General features: G+C 56.6%; 1 protein-coding gene across 2 annotated transcripts in view; it reads left to right on the forward strand.

Moving 5' to 3' along the window:
• Positions 1 to 1,520: 1,520 nt before the first annotated feature.
• The window catches only part of RASGEF1A (RasGEF domain family member 1A), a 35,086-nt gene continuing 16,796 nt past the window's right edge, over positions 1,521 to 19,810 (forward strand). The window contains exon 1 of one of the 2 annotated variants that reach the window (XM_082721857.1): positions 1,521 to 1,702. In XM_082721857.1, the coding sequence (XP_082577983.1) occupies positions 1,685 to 1,702 (18 nt within the window). In that variant the 5' untranslated portion in view covers positions 1,521 to 1,684. The remainder of the gene's footprint in view (positions 1,703 to 19,810) is intronic. The other variant, XM_082721858.1, reaches the window with a different exon arrangement.

Below are 19,810 nucleotides of genomic sequence, written 5' to 3' on the forward strand. Positions count from 1 at the left end.
TTGTGGAGACAACAGGCAGAGGGGCCTTCCTTCCTCCTGGGGAAGCATCTACCTTATTGAGGTCCTTGGGGATGCTGGTGAAATCTGTGGGTGGGAACCTGGCAGGGGGGATGGCCCTGTTACTGTACAGGAAGGTGCCCTGATAGCTCAGCCTCCTCCTCTGTGGCCCTGGCCACTTCTGCCCCCGCTGTGGCAGGAGCCGTTGGAGGCTGCAGTTAACAGTGCAGGTGCTGGAGCGGTGAGAGCCGGGCTCCGGTCCTAGCAGAGAGAGTGAGGGGGTGGTGGGCAGAGCTCCAAGAGAAAGACACCTGTTTCCGAACTCCGGAACCCCGAGAGTGGGGCACTCCAGGGAGGCGGGTGAGTGGACCCTGCATGGCCTCTAATTGCACAGGACAGAAATAACCGTCCACGGGACTCAGCCTGGAGGCCAATCTTGGGAATGTTAAGAGAGTAGGCAAACAAGAAGGGGGAGCTGGCAGAAGAGATGGTTGTCTCACCAGGCTGCTGGGCCGAGGGTGGGCATCCTGGGACTGGCATGGGCACAGATAGAGTCACCTCTGCCCATCCATGCCCCAGGGCTTGCTCATGAACTCCCTTGGGCTTGTCTCAGCCTCTCTCTGGGCATCCCCCTCTCCTCTCCATAAGGGGCCGAGCTGAGAATGTCCCTGCTCCTCTCTAGTAGTGACTCCCCCAGAGTCCTACTCCAGCTTGGTCTCCCAACTCAGCCCCTGGGCCCTCCAGTTCCAGATCTCCCGGGGAGGGTGCTCTTGGCTCAGTCCATCTTTACCATCCAGTCTCAGCACCTGGGTTGGGGTCTTCAGCGGGCGCACAATGGAGGAGGTGACCTGTCACCTGACAGGATTCCTTCAGAGGACTGAGGCTTCTGGGGGTGGAAAGATGCCTCACTGTGCCATGTGTGCCAGGCCCGCCCCACACCATGTCTCAGATTAGTCCTCCCACAAAAGCAGCTGCCGTATCCCGTGTTCACTCAAGGAAATGGAAGAACAGAGTTCCGTGTGACACTTGAGAACAGAGTGAGCACCCCGTCAAGGGAAGCATTCAAGCCAAATGCTGACCAAGCACCTGCTCTGTAGTGGATATCTACGATGAGGTGAGGTCGTAAAGGAGGAAGAGATGCTCAAGGGAGGAGATGGAGTTACAGCGGGGCTCCCCGCTTGCTGGATCTCACCAACACACCAGCTCGCATCCCTCACTGAGTCCTTACGGACAGAGCACCCCTTCGCCCGGTGGCACATAGGTGCCCCCATCATCGACGGCTGGTGCCGCCGCCCGACTGACGCCACAGCCCCGGGCTGTATACTCCCAGCGTCCCAAAACCCAGCGCCAGGCAGGTGCGCCTTGCCCTCGTCACGCCCCTGGGGAGCCCCCGGTCCCCGCCCGGCCCCCGCCCCCGGCCCAGGCTCCGCCCCGTTTCTGGCCTGACCCAGCCATCCCTCGGCCCCACCCAGACACCCCCGCTTTCTCCTGGCCAAGCCCCTCCCCTGGCCCCGCCCCGCCCCGTCCCGCCCCGCGCAAGGCTGTGAGCTAGCCGGAGGGCAGCGGGCATGGGGAAGCCCGCGGGCGGGGTCAGGGGGCGGGAGCTTCCTCGGCGCTCGGGTAGAAGACCGGCGGCACGCGGGGCGCTGGCAGCGCCGGAGTACAGCGCGGGGAGCGGGCAGCCAGGATGTTTCTGGAGCCCCAGGTAGGGCTGCGGCACGTGGCAGGTGCAGGGCGGCGGGTCGCGAGGCGGCGACGTGGGTGCGCACGCAGGGCAACCCCTCGGTTGCGGTAAGACCGCGGGCCGGGGGTTCTTGCGCCGCCGAGAGCTGGGGGAGAGGTGCTGACCTACGGCAGTTAGTGAGACCATCAGGAACCTCTCTGGCCCCGCTGGGCTCGGAAGGAGCCTGCCCTGGGGAACCACTCCCTCTCCGTGTCCCCACGGGGGGCACCTGCTGCCAGGTGGGCGGTGCCAGGGCTCAGAATGGGTGGATGGCTCAGGCTGCCACTGCCCTTCCTGGCCTGGCTTGCTGATGCCAGTGATCGTCTATGGCTGGAAGACACCTGCAAAGCTAGTGAGGGTCCCTGTGGGGTGAACAGGGCCAGGGAGGCGTCCTTGCTAGCCAGGACGGCCCTGGATCCCTTTTGAAATCTGGGGGGCACAGAACCACCTGTGGGGGTTGGGGTGGGAGAGGTGGGGGGAGAGGAGGAGATCTGAGAAGAAGCGCTCGTGGGAGGTGTGTATGTGTGTGTGCCATGTGTGGGCGAGAGTGAGAGTATGTGAAAATGCAGGCGTGTTTATATATGGGATGTGTACGTGTGAGGGAGAGAGGGAGAGCGGGAGGGAGAGGTGTGTATGGGGGCAGGGTTGTGCCTGTGTGGGCCCACAAATGCCTGTGTATTTAAGGAGAGTGAGCTTCAGGGTGGGGCTTCAAGGAGTGTGGGCTCCAAGGTGAGGGGCAGCTTCCTTCCTGCAGGAAAAAGGTGGCTGAGATCAGGTCCTAGACTTAGTTCTGAGCACGAGGCAGGACATTGCGTTTCCATGGCTGTTTATTAGAACCCAGCCTTGGAGACGGACTGGCAGTGTGATTCGGGCACAGGGTGCTGCCCCTGCCCCTTAGCATGAAGCTGACCGCACAGACGTGGGAGCTCAGGTCCAGTGTGGGTAGGGGGCACAGAAGAGGGCCCCGGCTGACCTGGCCAGCCCCCATTAGCCGAAGACGCAGGACGCGTTTGTTTCTTCATTCACCACTTACTCAGCACACATTTATCGAACACCTGTTGTGGGCAGGTACTGCGGCTTCAGGAGGGACTCAAACACCACAGTCTCTGTCCTCATGGAGCTCCCCTTCTAGCAAGTGAGACTGGGGAAAAAGCACGAACAATAGATGCAACAGGAGGGGAGCCTGGGTGGGTCGTTGGACGAGTATGCGACGACGCTTGATCTCGGGGTCGTGGGTTTGAGCTCCATGTTCGGAGTAGAGATTTCTGTTTTTTTTTTTTGTTTGTTTGTTTGTTTTTGAGTAGAGATTTCTTAAAAAAAAAAACTTAGAAAAAAAATAAATACAATGCAGAATATTGCATGGTGGTAAGTGTTAAAGAGAAAGAGCAAAGCAAGAAAGAGGAATAGGACCTATGGAGGGTATGTCGGTCAGAATGGTTTAGGTTATCTACAGAAATAGACCCCCCACCCTGCTGCCGCCCCACATCCAGTGGCTCTTAACAGCAGAGTGCAATTTGGACCCCACTCCAAGCCTTCGTCATTCAAGGCCCCAGGCTGCCAGGCTCCGTGGCAGAGTGGAAGAGAGGCTCCTGCACTAGAATGTTCTTGTCTCACCTGTCACTTCTACTTGCTGCTCTTGAGTGAGACGAGTCACATGGCCCCACTCAGTGTCACTAGGACCAGTAATGACAGTCCTGTCCAGCCTGGCAAGTAGGGCCCAGTATACTGACCACTGTTGTGGGAGTGCTGTTTGTGCCTGGGGTAGGACAGTTACGGGAGACATCAGCATGTGGGACACATGTATGAGGAGCTGACAGAGGGGTAGAAAGGAGGTAAGTGGCAGGTGGAGTGGAGGAGTACACCAGGAAAGCGCTAGGCATGGCTTTGAGCAGGAAGCCGCCTATGTGTCCAGAGGCCAGACACTCTGGTGGCTGGATGTTAGGAGGGCTCATATCCAGGGGGTAGCAGTGCAGGAGAGAAGAGAAGAGCCGATCCAAACACACTCTGAACTAAAGCAAGAGGACTTGCTGAGGGCCGAGGTGTGGCACTGGGGACAGAGAGAGGCCGACTGACACCAGGAAGGACATTGCCCACAGCAAAAGGTGGGAAAGGATGCACGTGGAATGGCTGGGAGTGGGCAGGAGGCAGAAGTGGCTTGGCATCCCCTGGGGAGATGTCACCTCGCCGTGGGTTGGCAGGCTGGAGCCTGGGGAGAGGTCTGGCATGGAGGGCTCCTTTGGAGCCCCAGCTTGCCCTGTCCTGTGGGCCCCTTGCTGCCTCCTGGCCATACTGCCTACACCTGTGCCTCCTGGCTCAGGACAGCCTGGCCCTGGGCCCAGTCTGCCCCAGGCCCCACACCACTATCTTGCTGGTTCTGCCCGCTGGGGTGGGGGCCCTTTGTGTGAGCTGCACAAGGGACAGCAGTGTGGGCTGAGGTAGCTGCAGGGTCTTGTGCTGACCTGGCTGCTGCATGCATCAGGGACTGGCCAAGGGCAGGAGTACTGGGGACAGCACTGGCTGCAGGTCCTGTATCCACTAAGCACTGGACTGCAGTGGTGTGCCTTTAAGGGCTAGGCAGTATGGTAGGCTGCTTCGGGGAGAGAGTCCTGCGATGCTCTGGAATAGGTAGGGTTTGACACAGAAATGACATGGCCTACGTTGGAGCTGGGGTACCTCTGGAAGCTGCCTGAACCCACCATACCTCTGGACTTCTGTGCCCCGCCCCTCCTTCAGGGAACCACTGGTGAGTGAACCGAGGAGGGCTGGGTCTGTCAGGACTGCTGTCTCCTTGCTCTTCCTTCTCCTAACCCCTCGTCATCCTTGGAAGTTCATCTCAAAATCGCCACTTCCAGGAAGCCCTCCTTGACTTCTTCCAACAGTTAGTCCCCCTCCCTGTGCTTCCTCAGCATTCAGTGCAGACTCTGGTCCTGAGTTGTTTGCCCTGCGCTGTGGTGTTACGTCTGTCTGCCCTGGCAGATACTGAGGTCTGTGGGTTCTTCCATTTCCAAGTGTGCGGCACAGGTCCGTAGGGGCTCGTGGATGTTGGCTGACTAAGTGAGAGAAGGAAGGAAGGAAGGAACAAACATGAGGACTGAAAGGACCCATAGAGACCGTTTCGTCCTGCCTCCTTGTTTTACACATGGGGACCCCGAGGCCCGCAGTAACCTGGCTTACTTGAGTTCAGCTAGGAGGTCAGGGGCAGAAGTGGCTCCCAGACCAGGATGCCTCCACCATGCCAGGTACTAAGCTCGCTGGATCCTGGAGGGTTCCAGGACAATGGGGGGTTCCCAGAGAAGGACAGGTTGGGGGGCCCTTGGGTGAGCAGTCAGGTGGGAGCATATGCATGAAGGCACCAGAGTTTCGGGGACTCAGGAGGAAGAGGGCTGCCAGGGCCGAGGACTTGCTGAGGGCCGAAAGGGTTCTAGAACCTTTGCTGTGGTTCTTTGCCCTCTCCCCTCAAAAGTCTTGGGGCTTGCAAGGACTCTGGCCCTGTGGACTTCTGTCACATGTGGGGTTTCTCTGGCAAGTCCACTGTCCTGCACCTCAGCCTCCAGTGGAATAATCCCGCCCTCGCCATCCTGCTCATACCCGCCTGCCTGACCAGGGGCCAAGCCCACGGCATTTCCCAAATGTCAGTGTGGCTGCCACACCAGCCGCCCCCTGCCTGAGGTGGGGCTAGCGAGTATGAGTCAGAGGCCCCCCGGGGCCAGCTTCTGGGTCTCCCTTAACCCTTAAGAGGTCGCTATGCCAGGAAGACACGTGGAAACCGGGTCTCCAAGGTCAAAGGCTGTGGCAGCACCAGGAGCAGGAGGAGCTGACCTTCATTCTGGGACTAACTGATCCCAGAGCCTGGCCTTTCCGTGAACACTAGGGCTGTGAGCAACGTCCTTAGAAGAGGGCTGGCAGGTTCCCAGAAGAGGCTGGAAACCAGCAGTGCCCGGCCCAGAGAGCACAATGGTATGGATTACGGGTGTGTGGTCAGGAAAGCATGTTGTGGGCCAGGTGGCTGACAGAGGTGGCTGACCTGCATGGATGTTGTGTCCCTGGCTAAAGGCTGGGACACCTGCAGGGCTGGGAGGTACACCTCTCTCTATTCCTGCTGCTCGAGTGAGCGTCACAGCCCCTGCTCCACATAGACTGAGTGGGGATATCTTTGGGGACAGGGACACTTGTACCTGTACCTAAGGGAGGTAGATAGGTAAGCTATTCATTTTTAAAAAATGTTTGTTAAATAATTGATAAGTGAACTCTCTCTTACTAGTTTGAACAGATTTTCAGTTTGGCTTCTAGAAAGCCTCAGAAATTAATCAGATTATCTGCACATAAGGAACATTCTAGCTCTTCATTTCTAATGTATCTTTTATTTATTTTCTTATCGTATTGTGTTTTCTGAAAGGGGTAAAGTGACATTTAATAACGGCAGTTGTCCTTGGCTTGATCTTCATTTTAATGAGAAGGCCTCTAATGTTGTACTAAGTCTGAAATTGGCTCTAAATTCCAATAGATACTCTTCGTCATGAACAGAATACTCTTCTCTTTCATTAATTGCCCAGACAGTCCACCAAGAATGGATATTAAATTTCATTGAAAGCTTTCCTATATCTAGCAAGATCATCAAATTCCTTTCCTCCTTGGACCTATTAATGTGTTGACTTATTAGCTTTCCTGAGCTAAATCATCCTCATGTTTCTGGAATAAATCCCACTGGGTCAGACTCAATTGTGCTTTAAAATGCTTCTGGGTTCATTCTCCTGATAAGTTGCTTAGGGTCCTTTTCATCTATATTCATAAGTAAGAATTTATCTGTACTTTTTATTAGGGGACAGATTTGTCACATTTATAAATCATAGTTATGTCAGCTTTGTAAAATGAATAGGAAGGGTTTTCAATATGAATTGCATAGTTGAGATAGTTTAAATATCATATAAAATTATCTTATTCTCTGAGGCTTAAAATAATTCATTTTAGAAACTGTCTCAGCCAGGAGTTGGTTTAATTTTTCCCTGCGGTTTGGTTGGTTGTCAACTTACTTTAATTTGCACTATGGTTATTGGTCTTTTGGGGTTTTAAGCATTTTCGTCTATTTTGGTTATTTATATTTTCTAAATAATATCCCCGTTTAAAATGCTAACATCTTTTAGCACAAATTTATGTAGCTGATTCTTTTAAAGCTTCTTCTCCATCTCTGAGGCTAGATTCCCTTTTTCATTCCTATCAGCTGTATTTTTGCATCTCCTCCCTCCCACCATCTTCCTGCCCTTTCATTCCCTCCCTTCCATCCTCCTGCTTTCCTTCCTCCTGCACTTTCTTCGACCCTTTTGTTGATTAGAACGGCCAGAAGTTTTTCTTCCCATTTTGTGTTTTCAAAAGAAAATCAGCCCTTGATTTTAATCAGCAAATTCTACTCTCTATTTCATTAAATACACTAATTTATCTTTCCGTAATTCCTCCTTGTAGTTTGCTTTGCTATGGGTCTGTTTTGTTTGGAATCTCTTTTTAGCTTTTTGAGTCAGTGCTGAGTTCATTTCCATTTTTTTTTTTTGTTTACTTAAAATATATCGAAGTCTATGAATGTTTCTCTGAGAACAGCTTTGGCCATTTCGAATTTCCTAAGGAGTTTTCTTATAAAGGTTATTTCTCTGATGTGTCTATAACTGGAGTTTTGATTGCCTCTTTAACACAGATATGATTTAGGGAAGTTTTTTCAATCAAGTGGATAGAGTTTTTTGGTTCATTGTTTTTTTATTAGTATCCAGCTGTTGTGTTAAGTTGTGTCCACAATGTTTGGTCACCTGTGTGTTTCTGTTTGGGGGCTCTTGTGGGGTTTCACTGGTGATAGGATGTGTGAACAATGCAGGTAAATATGGATGGAAGAATATGGCTTTCTGTTTTGACAGCACGGTTTCCATGGACTGTCTCTTCATGCTTCTATACCCCTGGGTCAAGGGAATGCACTGCGCTATTTTCATTCCTTTCTACCCCTCGTCTCTGGGTATCCCCCACTTGTCAGAAATTGTAGAAGGTTCTAGTTGTTGTTCTGCTGTCTGGTCCACGAAGGGGAGCTCACTGCATTGTGCTTGGGCTTGGACCGGTGACCCATTTTCTGGGCATAGCAGGGCCCAGTCTCCTGCTCACTTTCCCCTTTCAGCCCTTGGCAGAAAGAACCAGCCTGCAGTCAGGAGATGTGGCTAGGCCCCCAGTGACCTCCGGCTGTCCTTAGCCTCCTGGTCTGTACCTCATTTGGAAAGTGGTTAGTAATGTTTTGGAGGGTGCTGTGGAGAGGTGCAGGATGGCCCAGCAGGGGAGAAGCTCCTGTGAAAGTTTCATTGATAGTGAGGTTGCTGCGCTGTCTGAGGAAGGTCCTGAATCCCTCCCAGCAAGGGATTCTTGAGGGCACATGCATGGCTGGCCCTGGGACCCTGGCCTGACCACCCCCCCCTGCCCCCCAGATCCAGCCCAGCCCCAGCACAGTGCTCATCAGGGCCCTCTCTGCATACTCTAAGCAGGGAGCTCCACGTGGCCCAGGCTGAGTCCATCCCACAGGGTGCCTGCTGCTACCACCTGCCTTTGTCTTGTACCTGCTTGCCGTTCTCCTGAGCCTGTGCTCATGGTTCTAGATCATGGTGGTCATACTCACCAGGCTTCAGATCTCAGCCCCCACTTTGGAGCTTGTAAGATCTGGTTTGAGGACATAGCCCTTACAGCCTTTGTTCCTTCCTCTGGAAAACGGGATGACAGCATGTGTAGTGCCTTTTGTGGGGAAGTGCGTTGCCCTGGGGAGGGATGGAGGCTGTTGTGCCCTTGGTATTCCTGGGGGCTGGCCAGGTTCTGGGCCAGGGGACATAGCAGGTGTGTACAAGGGAGCGTCCATGAGAAGTCGCACAGGGAGTGGGAAACTTTTTGCTGGAGGGTCAAGATATGTGTCTTGGTCCTTTTGAGAGGCTGTGGCCAGCGGACAAGGCCATGGCTCTCTGGGCCCAGCAGGTAGCTGGGAGACCCCCCCACCTTCCACCCCGAGGCCGGTACACAGAACCCTTCAGCTTCTGGCTCCTGCAGCACAGAGGGGTCCCAGGGGTCTGCCGGGAGGATAACAATTCAGGTAAAGGAAATTGATTTTTATTTGTTTTTAAGCACAAAGGAAAGTCCTTGCTCAGCCTAATTAGCTGTCATTTAAAAATAAAGGAATTGTGCGTTCTTATTTTTCCTTACCCCAGCAACCCCAGGCAGCCTTGGAGGTGGAGCCTGGCACTCACTCCTGGAAAGGTCTGGGCCACGGCCTGTCCCCCACCCCACACATCTACACTGAGGGACCCAGCCTCCCTGCCCCTCAAGGACCCTCAGCTTTGATACAGTCCCCTCACTGTCACCCTCCTGGAATTTGGGCTCTTCCTACTTGATGGGTGGAGCCCTAGTGTGAGGCAGGCTCTGAGTAGGAGCCCCTTAGGTGGGACCTTAGAGGAGGGAGTTCAGTAGACATGGGCACCTGTGCCCTGCTCCCCTTCGGGGCACCTTGAGAGGACGCCCAGAGAGGACAGGACTGGCTCCCAAGTTGATCTCAGTTTGCTCACTCTCCTGTCCCAGCCTGCGCCCGGCTCAGCCTCCGAAGTCCAAGCCGCCCGCGTGCAGGGGCGCCGGGGTGACCGCTGTGGAATCCAGTGGAGTGGGCCCAAGGGGGAAGGAGGCCAGAGGAGAAGGGGCTGGGGACGGGGAGGCCCCAGGCATCCGCCCCCGGCCCTGAGGGCCCTGAGTGGCCCGGGTGGGAGGCCAGCATGCCAGCCAGCCGCCCTGTAGGAAAGGGCAGGGATTCTCTGAAATCCTACCTGCTCCGTCCCCGGGCCTCTCAATGCTCAATAATGGGATGGTTATTGGTGGACAATGACATTTTGTCCCCTGAGCGGCCACCAGAAGAAGCTGACTGGACAGAAAAGGAGAAAAGAAGGAGGAAAAAAAAAAAACGAGGAAAAAAGCCGGGCTCGGCAGGATTTGTATTTAGGAGTGTGAAGAGGAGATGGCAAGATTCCTTCACTCAATTCAAATAGTATTTGGTGCTAGGAAGGAATTCAGAAGGGGAAAAAAATAGAACGTGCCTCTGTAACAAACCTTTAATTATCAGCATCGCCCCTAGGCTGGGCCTTTGTGGAGGCCTTGCCCCTCAAGGTGTTGGCTGGCTCTGGTTCCCATGGCAGCCGTCTCCTGGCTGGAGTCCGGCTGCGGCCCTCCGCCAGGCCCCAGGACGTCCCCGCCAGGTCTGCAGGGGACAGGAAGGTAAGCTGGGTTCATGTAAAAGATTGTCCTCCCTTGCCAGACAGGTGGGAGTGGCAGGGGACTCCCGAGGCCCAGCCTGCAGGGATAGGACCAGCCAGGTCCTCCCAAGGACCTCCCTGCCGGAAAGTCCATGGTGGTGCAGAGGGAGGGAGGGCTGAGGACCCATGCACAGGGGTGTGTCACCCCTGCCAGTCCCGCATCTGGGGCGGGGGCCAAGCAGCCACCCTGAGGCCAGAGCCAGCTCTGAGCCCCACTTGCCAGGTTAGTGGATCTGTTCACCTGGAAGCAGGAAGTAGCTTCTGTCCACTTTCTCTGGTGGCCAGGAGGGGCCCGCTGCTGTCCTGGGCATGGGGAGGTGAAGGGACCCCAGAGGTGGTGTCAGGGAGAGGACAGCACCAGCCCCCATAATCTGTGTCTAGGAAGGCAGCAGGTCAATTTGATGACAAGTCCACCCAGTTCAGCAGGTACCGCACACGTCCTGAGCAAGGTGGCCTCGTAGTGTGCTTACTGCCACCTATGAAACCGGTATTGGAGCTGCTGGTTTTTCACAGAGGACAGGGTGGCCCCAGCTCGTGGAGTGGTCAGACCTCACTGCCAGTCCGCGGGATGCCCATCTCCTGCTTGCTGCCAGACCCCAAATACTTGCAGCACGTGGCCCCCGCAGACAGGACCAGGTTCTCTGGCGCTTTAGGGAGACACGTTTCAGCTCAAAGTTAGGAAGATCTGAGAGCTGGGGTTTGGGGAGGTGAGAACAACTCCCAGGTAGGGAGGTCTCTGCCTTCAGGGTGTCTGAATTCAGGCGGGGGGCTGCTTGTGCCCTTCTGCTATTGGGGGTGGTCCTCTGTTTCTGGGGGGAGCAGCTGGAGGTGGATGGGCAGCAGGCCCAGAGGAAGCTGCTTCCCAGTGGCCCAGGATCCAGCCCCCCTGGGCCAGATGGCTGGCCTGGGGCCGGAGCAACGTAAGGCTTGCGGGGTCTTGGCTCTCGGGAGCTCTTGTACCTGCTGGAGTCTACGGGAATGACTGTGAAGTAAGCAAGCGGACTCTCTCAAGCAGAGTCCCTGTGCCCTTTGCAGATGGGGCCCCAAGAGCTTGGCCACTGGTAGGTCACTGGGCCGTCTGCCCGAAGAGCTGCCAGTGCCACCTGGCCCCAAGTAGGGATGGAGGCCGCCTGAGAGGGTTTGAATTCCCCGTGCGGGGAAGCAGCCTTACCTCTAAGGACCCGGAGGGGGAAGAAGAGGTGAAAGAGGGAGGGACGTGGAGCTTGTCATGAATGACAGGTGCATTAGAGAGTTGGGCAGAGCAGGGAGGACAAGAGAGGGCAGGTGGCTGTACTTCGGCCCCGGGTAATCCTCCTCCCTCTGTCTCCCTTCAGACCCCCCGCAACCCCTCCTCTCCCCACTCCCTGGCTGTGGGCACGGTGTCCCCAGGGCCAGGCTTCCAGCAGTCCCCACCTCCCCCAGCCCCCCGCCAGTCCAAGGGTCTGGCACATGACTGCTCCCGGCTAGGCTGGGCTCTCTGGCTTGGATTTTTCTGCCAGTTAGTGGGATCCGGGGTTGGGGGAGCCCTCCGGATCTCTCCCCCTCCCCCGCCACCCTGCAATGAAGATTGGATTGCGGAGCCATGGTTCGGTGGCTTGTGTGTCCACTGGGGCCCTCCAGCTTTTGCTGCCATTTTCTGGTCTGTGGAATGAGTTGGGAAACAGCAGGGTCACAGGATAGGGGACATTTAGTGGGGTGATGGGGAAACTAAGGTGGCCCTGTCTCTGCCACCGGACCTGTCTTGCTTGGGAGCTGAGGTCTGGCCTTGTGCTTCGTGGTGGGAGGGCATGCATTTCAACAAGCATTTCATCTACAGGCTGGATTTGTCTTGCAACCTCCTACTTACATTTCTCTGCTGTGTAAAGGGAGGGTTCCTCTCAGCCGATTCCTCTCCCCAGTCTGCACCCCATGGGGGTCACCTTCAGATCCCAGGAGAGCTTGCTGGTGGGGTGATTCGTCCTGGACAAATGCCAGAAGAGTCTCCCATGTAGGCAGGGGAGGAAGGCAGGGAGGACACCCTGCCCGCGGCAGCCCGGCGTGGAGTCACATTTTTTTTTTTTGAAGATTTTATTTATTTGTCAATAAGAGGGGGAGAGAGAGAGAGAGATAGAGCGCGCGTGTACGCAAGCAGGCAGAGTGGCAGGCAGAGGCCGAGAGAGAAGCAAGCTCCCTGCCCGGGAAGGAGCCCCATGCGGGACTCGATCCCAGGACCCTGGGATCATGACCTGAGCCGGAGGCAGCGGCTTAACCGACTGAGCCACCCAGGCATCTCCATAGAGCCACATTTAATGTGGCTGAAAGAGAATCAGGAAATATTTGTTTGGAAGTGAGCAAGCCAGACATGCTTCAGGGAAGATTTCCAGGAACCAGTGGGATGGTAGGGCTGGTAGGTCTTGGGGCCTGGAGACCTTGGCACTAGCCCTTCCCTCTCCACTTCCTTTTCTAGAAGCCTCCTTTAGAGGCCAATCTCTCAACCTGGTTAGGTCCCCATCTGCTCGGTCCCCACACTCTGTCCCTGTCAGACCCGTGACAGCTCACCCATTTATGTGGATGGTCAGGCACGGTGGCCACAGTCTGCTCCCGTGGGGGCCCCTTGGTGGATCCCCAGGGTCTAGGCCGGTCTTTGGTAACATTTGTAGATGGATGGATGGATGGATGGGTGGGTGGATGGGTGGGCAAGGAGAGGGTTCTGTGAGACACCCCACCTCCTACCACACCACAGGGCAAATGATTTTAGGGAAGTAGACAACCCTAGAAGGGTGATGGGGGCCTGGCCTAACCTTGGCTGCCCCACATTCCCCAGCAGAGCTGGGGCTCTGTGGGTCTCTGGCCCTGGTCCAAGTAGCCAGCAAGATTTTCTCCCCAGTTGCAGCCTCTGAGTGCGAATGGGGTTCCCACTTGCTCCCACCAAGGCTGGATTTTTCTGGAACTGGGATGGAATAAGATAGCTCACTGGATGCACTTATTCTGAAATCTGTGCCAAAGGCTGCCCTCTCAATTAAGTGGCCCGCCAGGGTGGGGTGACAGGGCTGGTACCCAGCTCCCTCCAGGAGCACTTTCTCTCCCTCCCTCCCTTCCTCCCCTCCTGTCTCTCTGTCTCTCTTTCTCCTCCAGCCAAAAGAGGGGAGACTGGCAAGATGTGTAATTTTCAGTTGCTAATTGTGATGCCCTGCAGCTTGCTGAGCTAAAAATAGTCTTCGTTTTTGTGGAGTAGGTTAAAAAATAGAAGCCCACGTGCTGCCTCCGAAAGAAGCATCCCTGGCAAAGCCTGGCAGGGGTGAGGACGGCGGGGCCCCTTCTGCCTCCTGGTACGCCCCTGGGGACTCATGCCGGCTGGGCCCCGAAGGCCATTTTTGTCCCCGTTTTCCAGGAAGCTGGGATTCTCAACCTCGCATCAGTGGAGGAACTTCTGGTACCCCATCAGTCCCTGGAATTATATGCAGAATGCCATCGGAGTGGGCCTTCTTCCACATGTCCAGGGCGAGGGTCTCAGCCTTCACCCAACGCTGGGGGTCCTGTCCCAGTCAGGGCCACTGATGAGCAGAAATGACAGTCCTGAGAAGGAGCAGGGCTATGGGGCAGACGTAGTCACCGCCACCTGCCTGGGCACCAGTACACAGGTGTTCTCATCTGAAACGTGGGTGTCTCTGTGCCACCCCCTGGGTTAGGGGGCATTGCAGTAAGATGTGTGATGCCCAGCCTATGGCTGGGCTCCAACTCCTGATGACAAACACCCGATGATTAGTTAAAGGAAAGCTTATCCCTGCTTCTGTGTGTCTCAGAAGTTTCCAGAACTGCAGACTCCACCATCTGGAAGGAGTCCTAAAATTCTGACTGCTCTGGGAACCTACCCCAGTCCGCCCCTTCAGAGTCAAATGGAGGCCTGACACTACTTTTGTCCTGCTGTGCAGGGAACTGTCCCCTCCATGGGCGCTTGTCCCCACTCTCGGCTGGGGCAGAGTTGGCTCTGGCTGAGGTCCGCCGGTTATCTTTCGTGTTCCTCCATTAGTTCCTCTGGGGCTGAAGGAAGTGCTTGCTTCCTGCAGATGCCCTGGGTCGGGGTGGAGTCCCAGGACAGGGCAAGGGAGACAGAGCTGGTGTGGGGAGCTCAGCGTTGGGATGGGCCACGGGCCCCTCCTGGGATGAGGCTCCGCCCACATCTGGCGGCTCTGAGTGAAGCCGCTGGGGGGCGCGGGCCAGCAGTGAACTGGAGGCTCCCTCTAGGGCTGGGAGGCTGGAGATGAGGGCGGGTTCAGGTGGGCACATGGCCATCTCCAGGAAGGTGGTTGGGGCTGCCCGGACAGCTGTGAACACGGATGGCTCAGTGCACGGATACCGCAGTGACTGGATGTTTCTTTAGATTCAGGGTCCTTTATAGAGTCTTTCTCTAGAGTCAGGGTCCTCCCTGAGTATGTTCAAGTAAACTGTGACGTCAGCTCCTCCGCTGTGGGAATGTTTTACAAGCCCGTGGGGCAGTGTCAGGCTTCGCCCGGCCTTGCTGGGGAGCTCAGTACAGGAAGCAGGAAAAGCTTGCGGGGGGTGGGGTGGGGGAGTGTGACCCTTAACGATGCCTGGGCGGACAGGGGTGTATGGGACACACAGTGTGCGGACTACCTGGCTGCCCACAGCAGGCTCTGGGTCTCGTAGTGAGGCCCTGGGCCAGAAAGATCTGGGCCTCCGTCAGAGCTGCAGCTCCCAGAGGCCTGGGGGGTCTCTGGGGAAGACAGCAATGGGGTGTGATGTCTGTGAAGGCCATCTTGGGCCCCGCTGGAGTTTGCAAGTAGGACTGTGCTCCAGGTCACAGAAGGTGCACACAGGTACGTGGGCATGCCTGTCCCTTCCAGGGGACGTGTGGCCAGACGCAGATGCCCCCCTGTGTGTTTTGCAGCCCTAGGGAGGGGCATGGACCCATCAGGAAACACCATGGCAGTGAGTGGCAATTCCATCTCTAGCTGAGGTTTCTTAAAGAGGCTGCAAGAGGGAATTTGATTCATAATCTACAGAAACCTCCTAAAAACCCTTTTTCCCCATCTCTAGCTGGTCTCTTGGGGGCACTGGGGCTGCTTGGGTTCTCCTCAGTCTCCACAAGTTTCTGAGACTGCCCCCACCTACTGTGCTGTCCTCCCTGCCTCCCCTCCCCCGCTGCTGGGGGGCCCTCTGGCCATGCTCTTGATGCTTTTGTCAGGGTGTGTGTGTGTGTGTGTGTGTGTGAGCGTGCAAGAGGTGGGGCAGTTGTGGGTACCCAGAAGTGAACTACTTCGGCTGAGTCAGCTGAACGGGGCCTTGGGTCCGAGTTGCACGGATGCAGAGCTCCAGACGGTACCCCGCGGGAAGCCCCCTGGCATCCAGGACCAGGTGCAGGCAGTCCTTCGGCCGAGCAGAGCCCAGAGAACGGGGTTTACCTTCTGTGCTGCGATGGCCTGGTTCTGCCTGTGAGCCCTTGTTCTGCACCAGAAACCTCCTGCATGCCCACCCCGCTGTGAAGTTCAGGGACCAGTGCCCTGTCCCATAAGCTCAGCCGTTGTAGTCCTGGCGAGGGGCACAGAAACAAGACAGACGGACGCTCTTCTCTGAGCCTGAGCCATAACTTCTATGCCAGCATGTACTGGGGAATATGGTCCCAGGGAAACAGGAGGGAAGGAGCGGGGAGCGCATGGACACGCGGGATGCTTTCTGAAAGGAGTCCATCTCACTGGATGTCTTTGGAGAGGTTCTGTAAAACTTTGGTGTCTCCAACAGTCCCTCTGGACTGAGGAAGGGGAATTGACTCTGCCTCCCATGACCCGTTGATCCGAGTTCACCCCTGGGGTGTAAGCTGGTCCCCACTGAATTCTGGGTTGTGCGTGGGGTTGGGATGGATGTGCAGAATGTGGCCTTAATAAGATCCTGCAGCTGAGGGCAAGAGGCATGTGGCCTGCTGAGGGTGTGAGGCCCTGGCCAGGGGCTGGAGGTTCGAAGTGGTGGCAGCCAGTACTGGCCACTCGGTGTCACTGAGGCCAGACACAGAGACGGCGGTCCATGGTGGCATCTAGCTCCACTCCTGGCAGTGCTGGCTTCCATTTTCTCATCCAGCCCTGACCATCACCCTGCCAGGCAGGTGGGGCAAGAAGCTGTCTACCCAGCTGACAGCAGGGGAAGCGAGTCTCTGAGCAGCTCAGTCTTCCCTGTTGTCCTCTAGCTGGTGTGTCTCCTGACGCCGTTCTGGACTCTCACACAGAGTCCCAGACCTGAAGCCCAATGAAAGGACCTGGGTGGGTAGGTGCGGGTGGATGGTCACAGGTCGGGGTGTAGACAAGGAGCACTCAAGGAGTGGAGTTGAAGGAGACTGGGTTTTCCCAAGGTCATGTCCCTTATTGGACCATGGAGGGGGAGCAGGAGTGAGCCTTGGAGCAGGGGTAGCTGCAGGACCCCCCTGTAGCCACTTCTTTTTCTGGGGAGCAGCAGCAGACATGCCAGATGGAGCGGAGTGGTGGGGGAGCCCCGGGAAGGGGCAGAAAGATGGAGAGGTCAAAGGCGAAGCCTCCTGGACACTGCAGAGGGTCGTGAGGACTCCGCTTCGGCCAGGCCGGCCCTCCCTACCTGCCCCCATCCCATGCCAGGCACCGCGGTTCCACTCTGCAGGGCAGGAGCAGTGCCCTGCCTCTCCCCCGTCCCCTGCACCCCAGCACCGTGGATCCCCGACTGTCTTTGAAACTTGGGGCCCAGGTGCAGGCAGGACTCCTCCATAGATGCCCCCAGAGAGCAAGTAAAGTAAGTAAAGCATGCGCGGGCCAGGCAAGCGCTGGGCCGTGGCTGCTGCCCCTACTCTTGGGCCAGGTCTCTCCCGCCTGCACCTGGGACCAGCCCCAGGGCTGCCCCTGCACCCACCTGGGACGTGGAGAATCACTTGGACCTGCCTGTGGGCCGAGTGCATCTATAATTGGAGGGCGCTTGCCTTCCGGCCGGGGCCTGAGAGGAGGAAGAGCTGCAAGGAGGCAGAGCAGGGTTGGGAGGTGGGGGTGAGTCGGTCTCCCCCTCCTGGAAATAGGCTGCTGTTTTGTGCGGGCGGGGGGTGCGGGCTCCAGCGTCGGGCCCTAAGGAAGCTGGCGTGGAAGGCTGGCCCACCCAGGCTCCGTCCTCTCCTGAGCTGGGCCTGGCCTCAAGAGGCTTCCCGGGCTCTCCCCACAGTGTCTGCAGCTTCCCGTTGTGTCTGGGTGTAGCCAATGGCAGCCAATGGGAGCGAGAGGCTCCCTGTACCCCCTGTTCCCATTTTCACCTGGAAGAACTGGTGAAAACTGCCCTGGCCCGGCAGCACCCCCAGCCACGTAAGTCAGGATTGCTGGGTGGTGGGGTGGGCAGGGGGTTTGCATGAAGCTCTGGGTGCTTCTGGCTCAGGCCACAGGGCTGACCCTGGGGAGGCAGACTCTCCTCCCCGCAGGCAAACACTCTCCAAGGCGCCAGGCTGGGGCTGGAACTCGTGCTGTGTTTTCGCGGGGCGCGGGACGTAGGTGTTGCCGGGTGGACCTTGCTTGGAGCCCAGCTGCTTTCAGAGAGGATCGAGAACTCCCGAGAACGGATGGTTTCTGGCTCTGGACTGCCCACGAGTTCCCTGGTGGTGCTGCTGTCCTGGTCGGGCACCGCACAGGCCTGAGAGTGTCTGTGCAGAGTGGGGCCTGCATGGCCCTGAGGCCCTGAGGCCTCTGGGTCCTGCATGTCTAGAACAATCAGCGTTTGTGTGTCCTGGGCAGCCCTGTGGGGTGCCGAGCAGGCACATCTGTGGGAGTTGGCTCCTCCGGGGTGGGGAGGGGAGAGCATGTCTCGCGTACAGCACTTTCCACAGGTGCCCGTTGCATCCTCCCAGCAAGTCTCGGACGTAGCACACCCTGTGCCCATTCCATGGGTAGGGAAATGAAGGCTCTGAGAGGTTGAGGATCCTGACAGAGCTCCCAGTGGCCAGGCCAAGCTCAGGGTCAGGTCTCCTGGGCTGCCTTTGTGGCCATCCTGGCACTGCCACCATCTAGCTGCGTGATCCGGGCCGGTTACTTCATCCTTCTGTGCCTTGTCCTCATCTGCAGCATGTGGAGAATAATGGGTTTTGTGAGGGTTCTTATGAGGATTAACGAGATGATTCAGTGCTAGCATTGGTGTCATTGACACCAGTGGACCTACTCAGTCTGGGCTTTGTTTCTTATTATGATAGTGCTTTTGCTGTGACTCCCCTGCCCAAGACAGGAGCCCAGATCCTGGGGGCGCCACTCGGAGGGGCACTTCCTTGAGAAGGGGGCGGGTCGGGGACAATGGACACACAGGAGTATGGCCACTGATGGCAGTTCCTGCTCTGCTGGGAAGGGAGAAGAGGACGCCATGTGCAAGAACAGAGGAGGCCAGGTGGGGTGGCCAGCGGAAATGCCGGGCAGGTAGAGGGCTTGGCAGGGGTTGTCCTCATCCCCACTCAATGGCTGTGGAAATTGAGGTGGGTTAGACTTGGCCAAGGGCAAGGAGCTGGCTGTTGTAGAGTGGGATTCAAACCCAAGGGTGCTCTCTTTGCCCAGTTGGCGCTGCACCTGGAGACCCCTCAGTGCTCATGGCTGGGGTGGGGGCTCTGTTAGGGGCTGAGTGGCCCCCCGGGACCCCTGAGCTCAGGGAGAGAGGAGTACATGTAGGCAGGGAGCATCCCCGGTTGGTCCCTGGGCAGGGAAGATGTTGGCGTGGACCCTACAGCTCCCTGCTGTCTGAGTGGGTTCCAGGCCCTTGCTTCAAAGCCTGCCTTCTCAGGGGACTCGTGGTGGTGGCTGTGGCTCTATCCACAGGCCCAGCCCTGGGCTTCAGACTCTCTAACGTGGCTTTATAAAAAGGGCTGATTTCCAAACTCAGCCTCTTTGTAGTAAAGAAAACGAAGTTATTTTAAAAATGACAAAATGAATGTACCATTTAGACAAGTTACCAAATAGCTTACAAATGTGTAGAATGGAAAATGAAAGTCTCCTTCTCCAGGTCCCTTGCAGTAAACTCTGTAACTGGTCTGTGGTGGTGGACGGCCACATGTTTCTGTACGTTTATGTAAACTCTTGTTGATGTCATTGAAAAATAGGCAATACAGGATCTCATGCAGTTGGGAAGTTCAGTTATGGGGTCCTGAGCCCAGCCTGCTGAAGGAAGGGCCACCACCCCAAGCCAAAGGGATGTGTCTTTCCTGGTAGCTCCTTCCGTGGCTTGCTGGTCTGGTCTGGTCTGGTCTGGATGTGGGTGGGGTGCCCTGGAGGACTGAGACCCCCCGTGAGGCTGAGGATCCTTGGGGGAGGAGCAGGGTGAGGACTCCTGGGCCATGGGCAGGGGGCTGCCTAAGACACATGGATTTGGGCAGCCCCCAAGATGGCTTGCTAAGACACAGATCAAGGACCGGGCCTGCGTTTCTGACTTGGCGGGTCTGGGGCAGGGCCTGAGAATGTGCATTCCAATGTGTGTTGAGGGGTGTGTTCTGTGAGTCTGAAGCTGTGTCCCAGGTGGGGCAGCTGAACCTAGGGACCAAGAGCATTTCAATCCCTCGGGCTTTCCTTGAGCTCTTACTCTCCTTCCAGAAGATTTTTTTGAGAATTCTAAGGCACCCTTCAGGTGTTTGGCCTTAGCCTACGTTATTTGGGCGGAGCGCCCTTTTTCACATGTGAAGCTCGGCTGATGGGCTGTAGGCTGGGAGTCGGATCTCATTGTGTGGACCTTGGAGCGCACTGGCCCTGGGCTGTATCATGACAAAAATAATCATGACTACCATTTGCTCGCACAGTGGGGAAACTGAGGCCACATTGGCTCA

Source organism: Mustela nivalis, assembly GCF_964662115.1.
Source record: "Mustela nivalis genome assembly, chromosome: 2".
In the NCBI taxonomy this organism is placed as follows: domain Eukaryota; kingdom Metazoa; phylum Chordata; class Mammalia; order Carnivora; family Mustelidae; genus Mustela; species Mustela nivalis.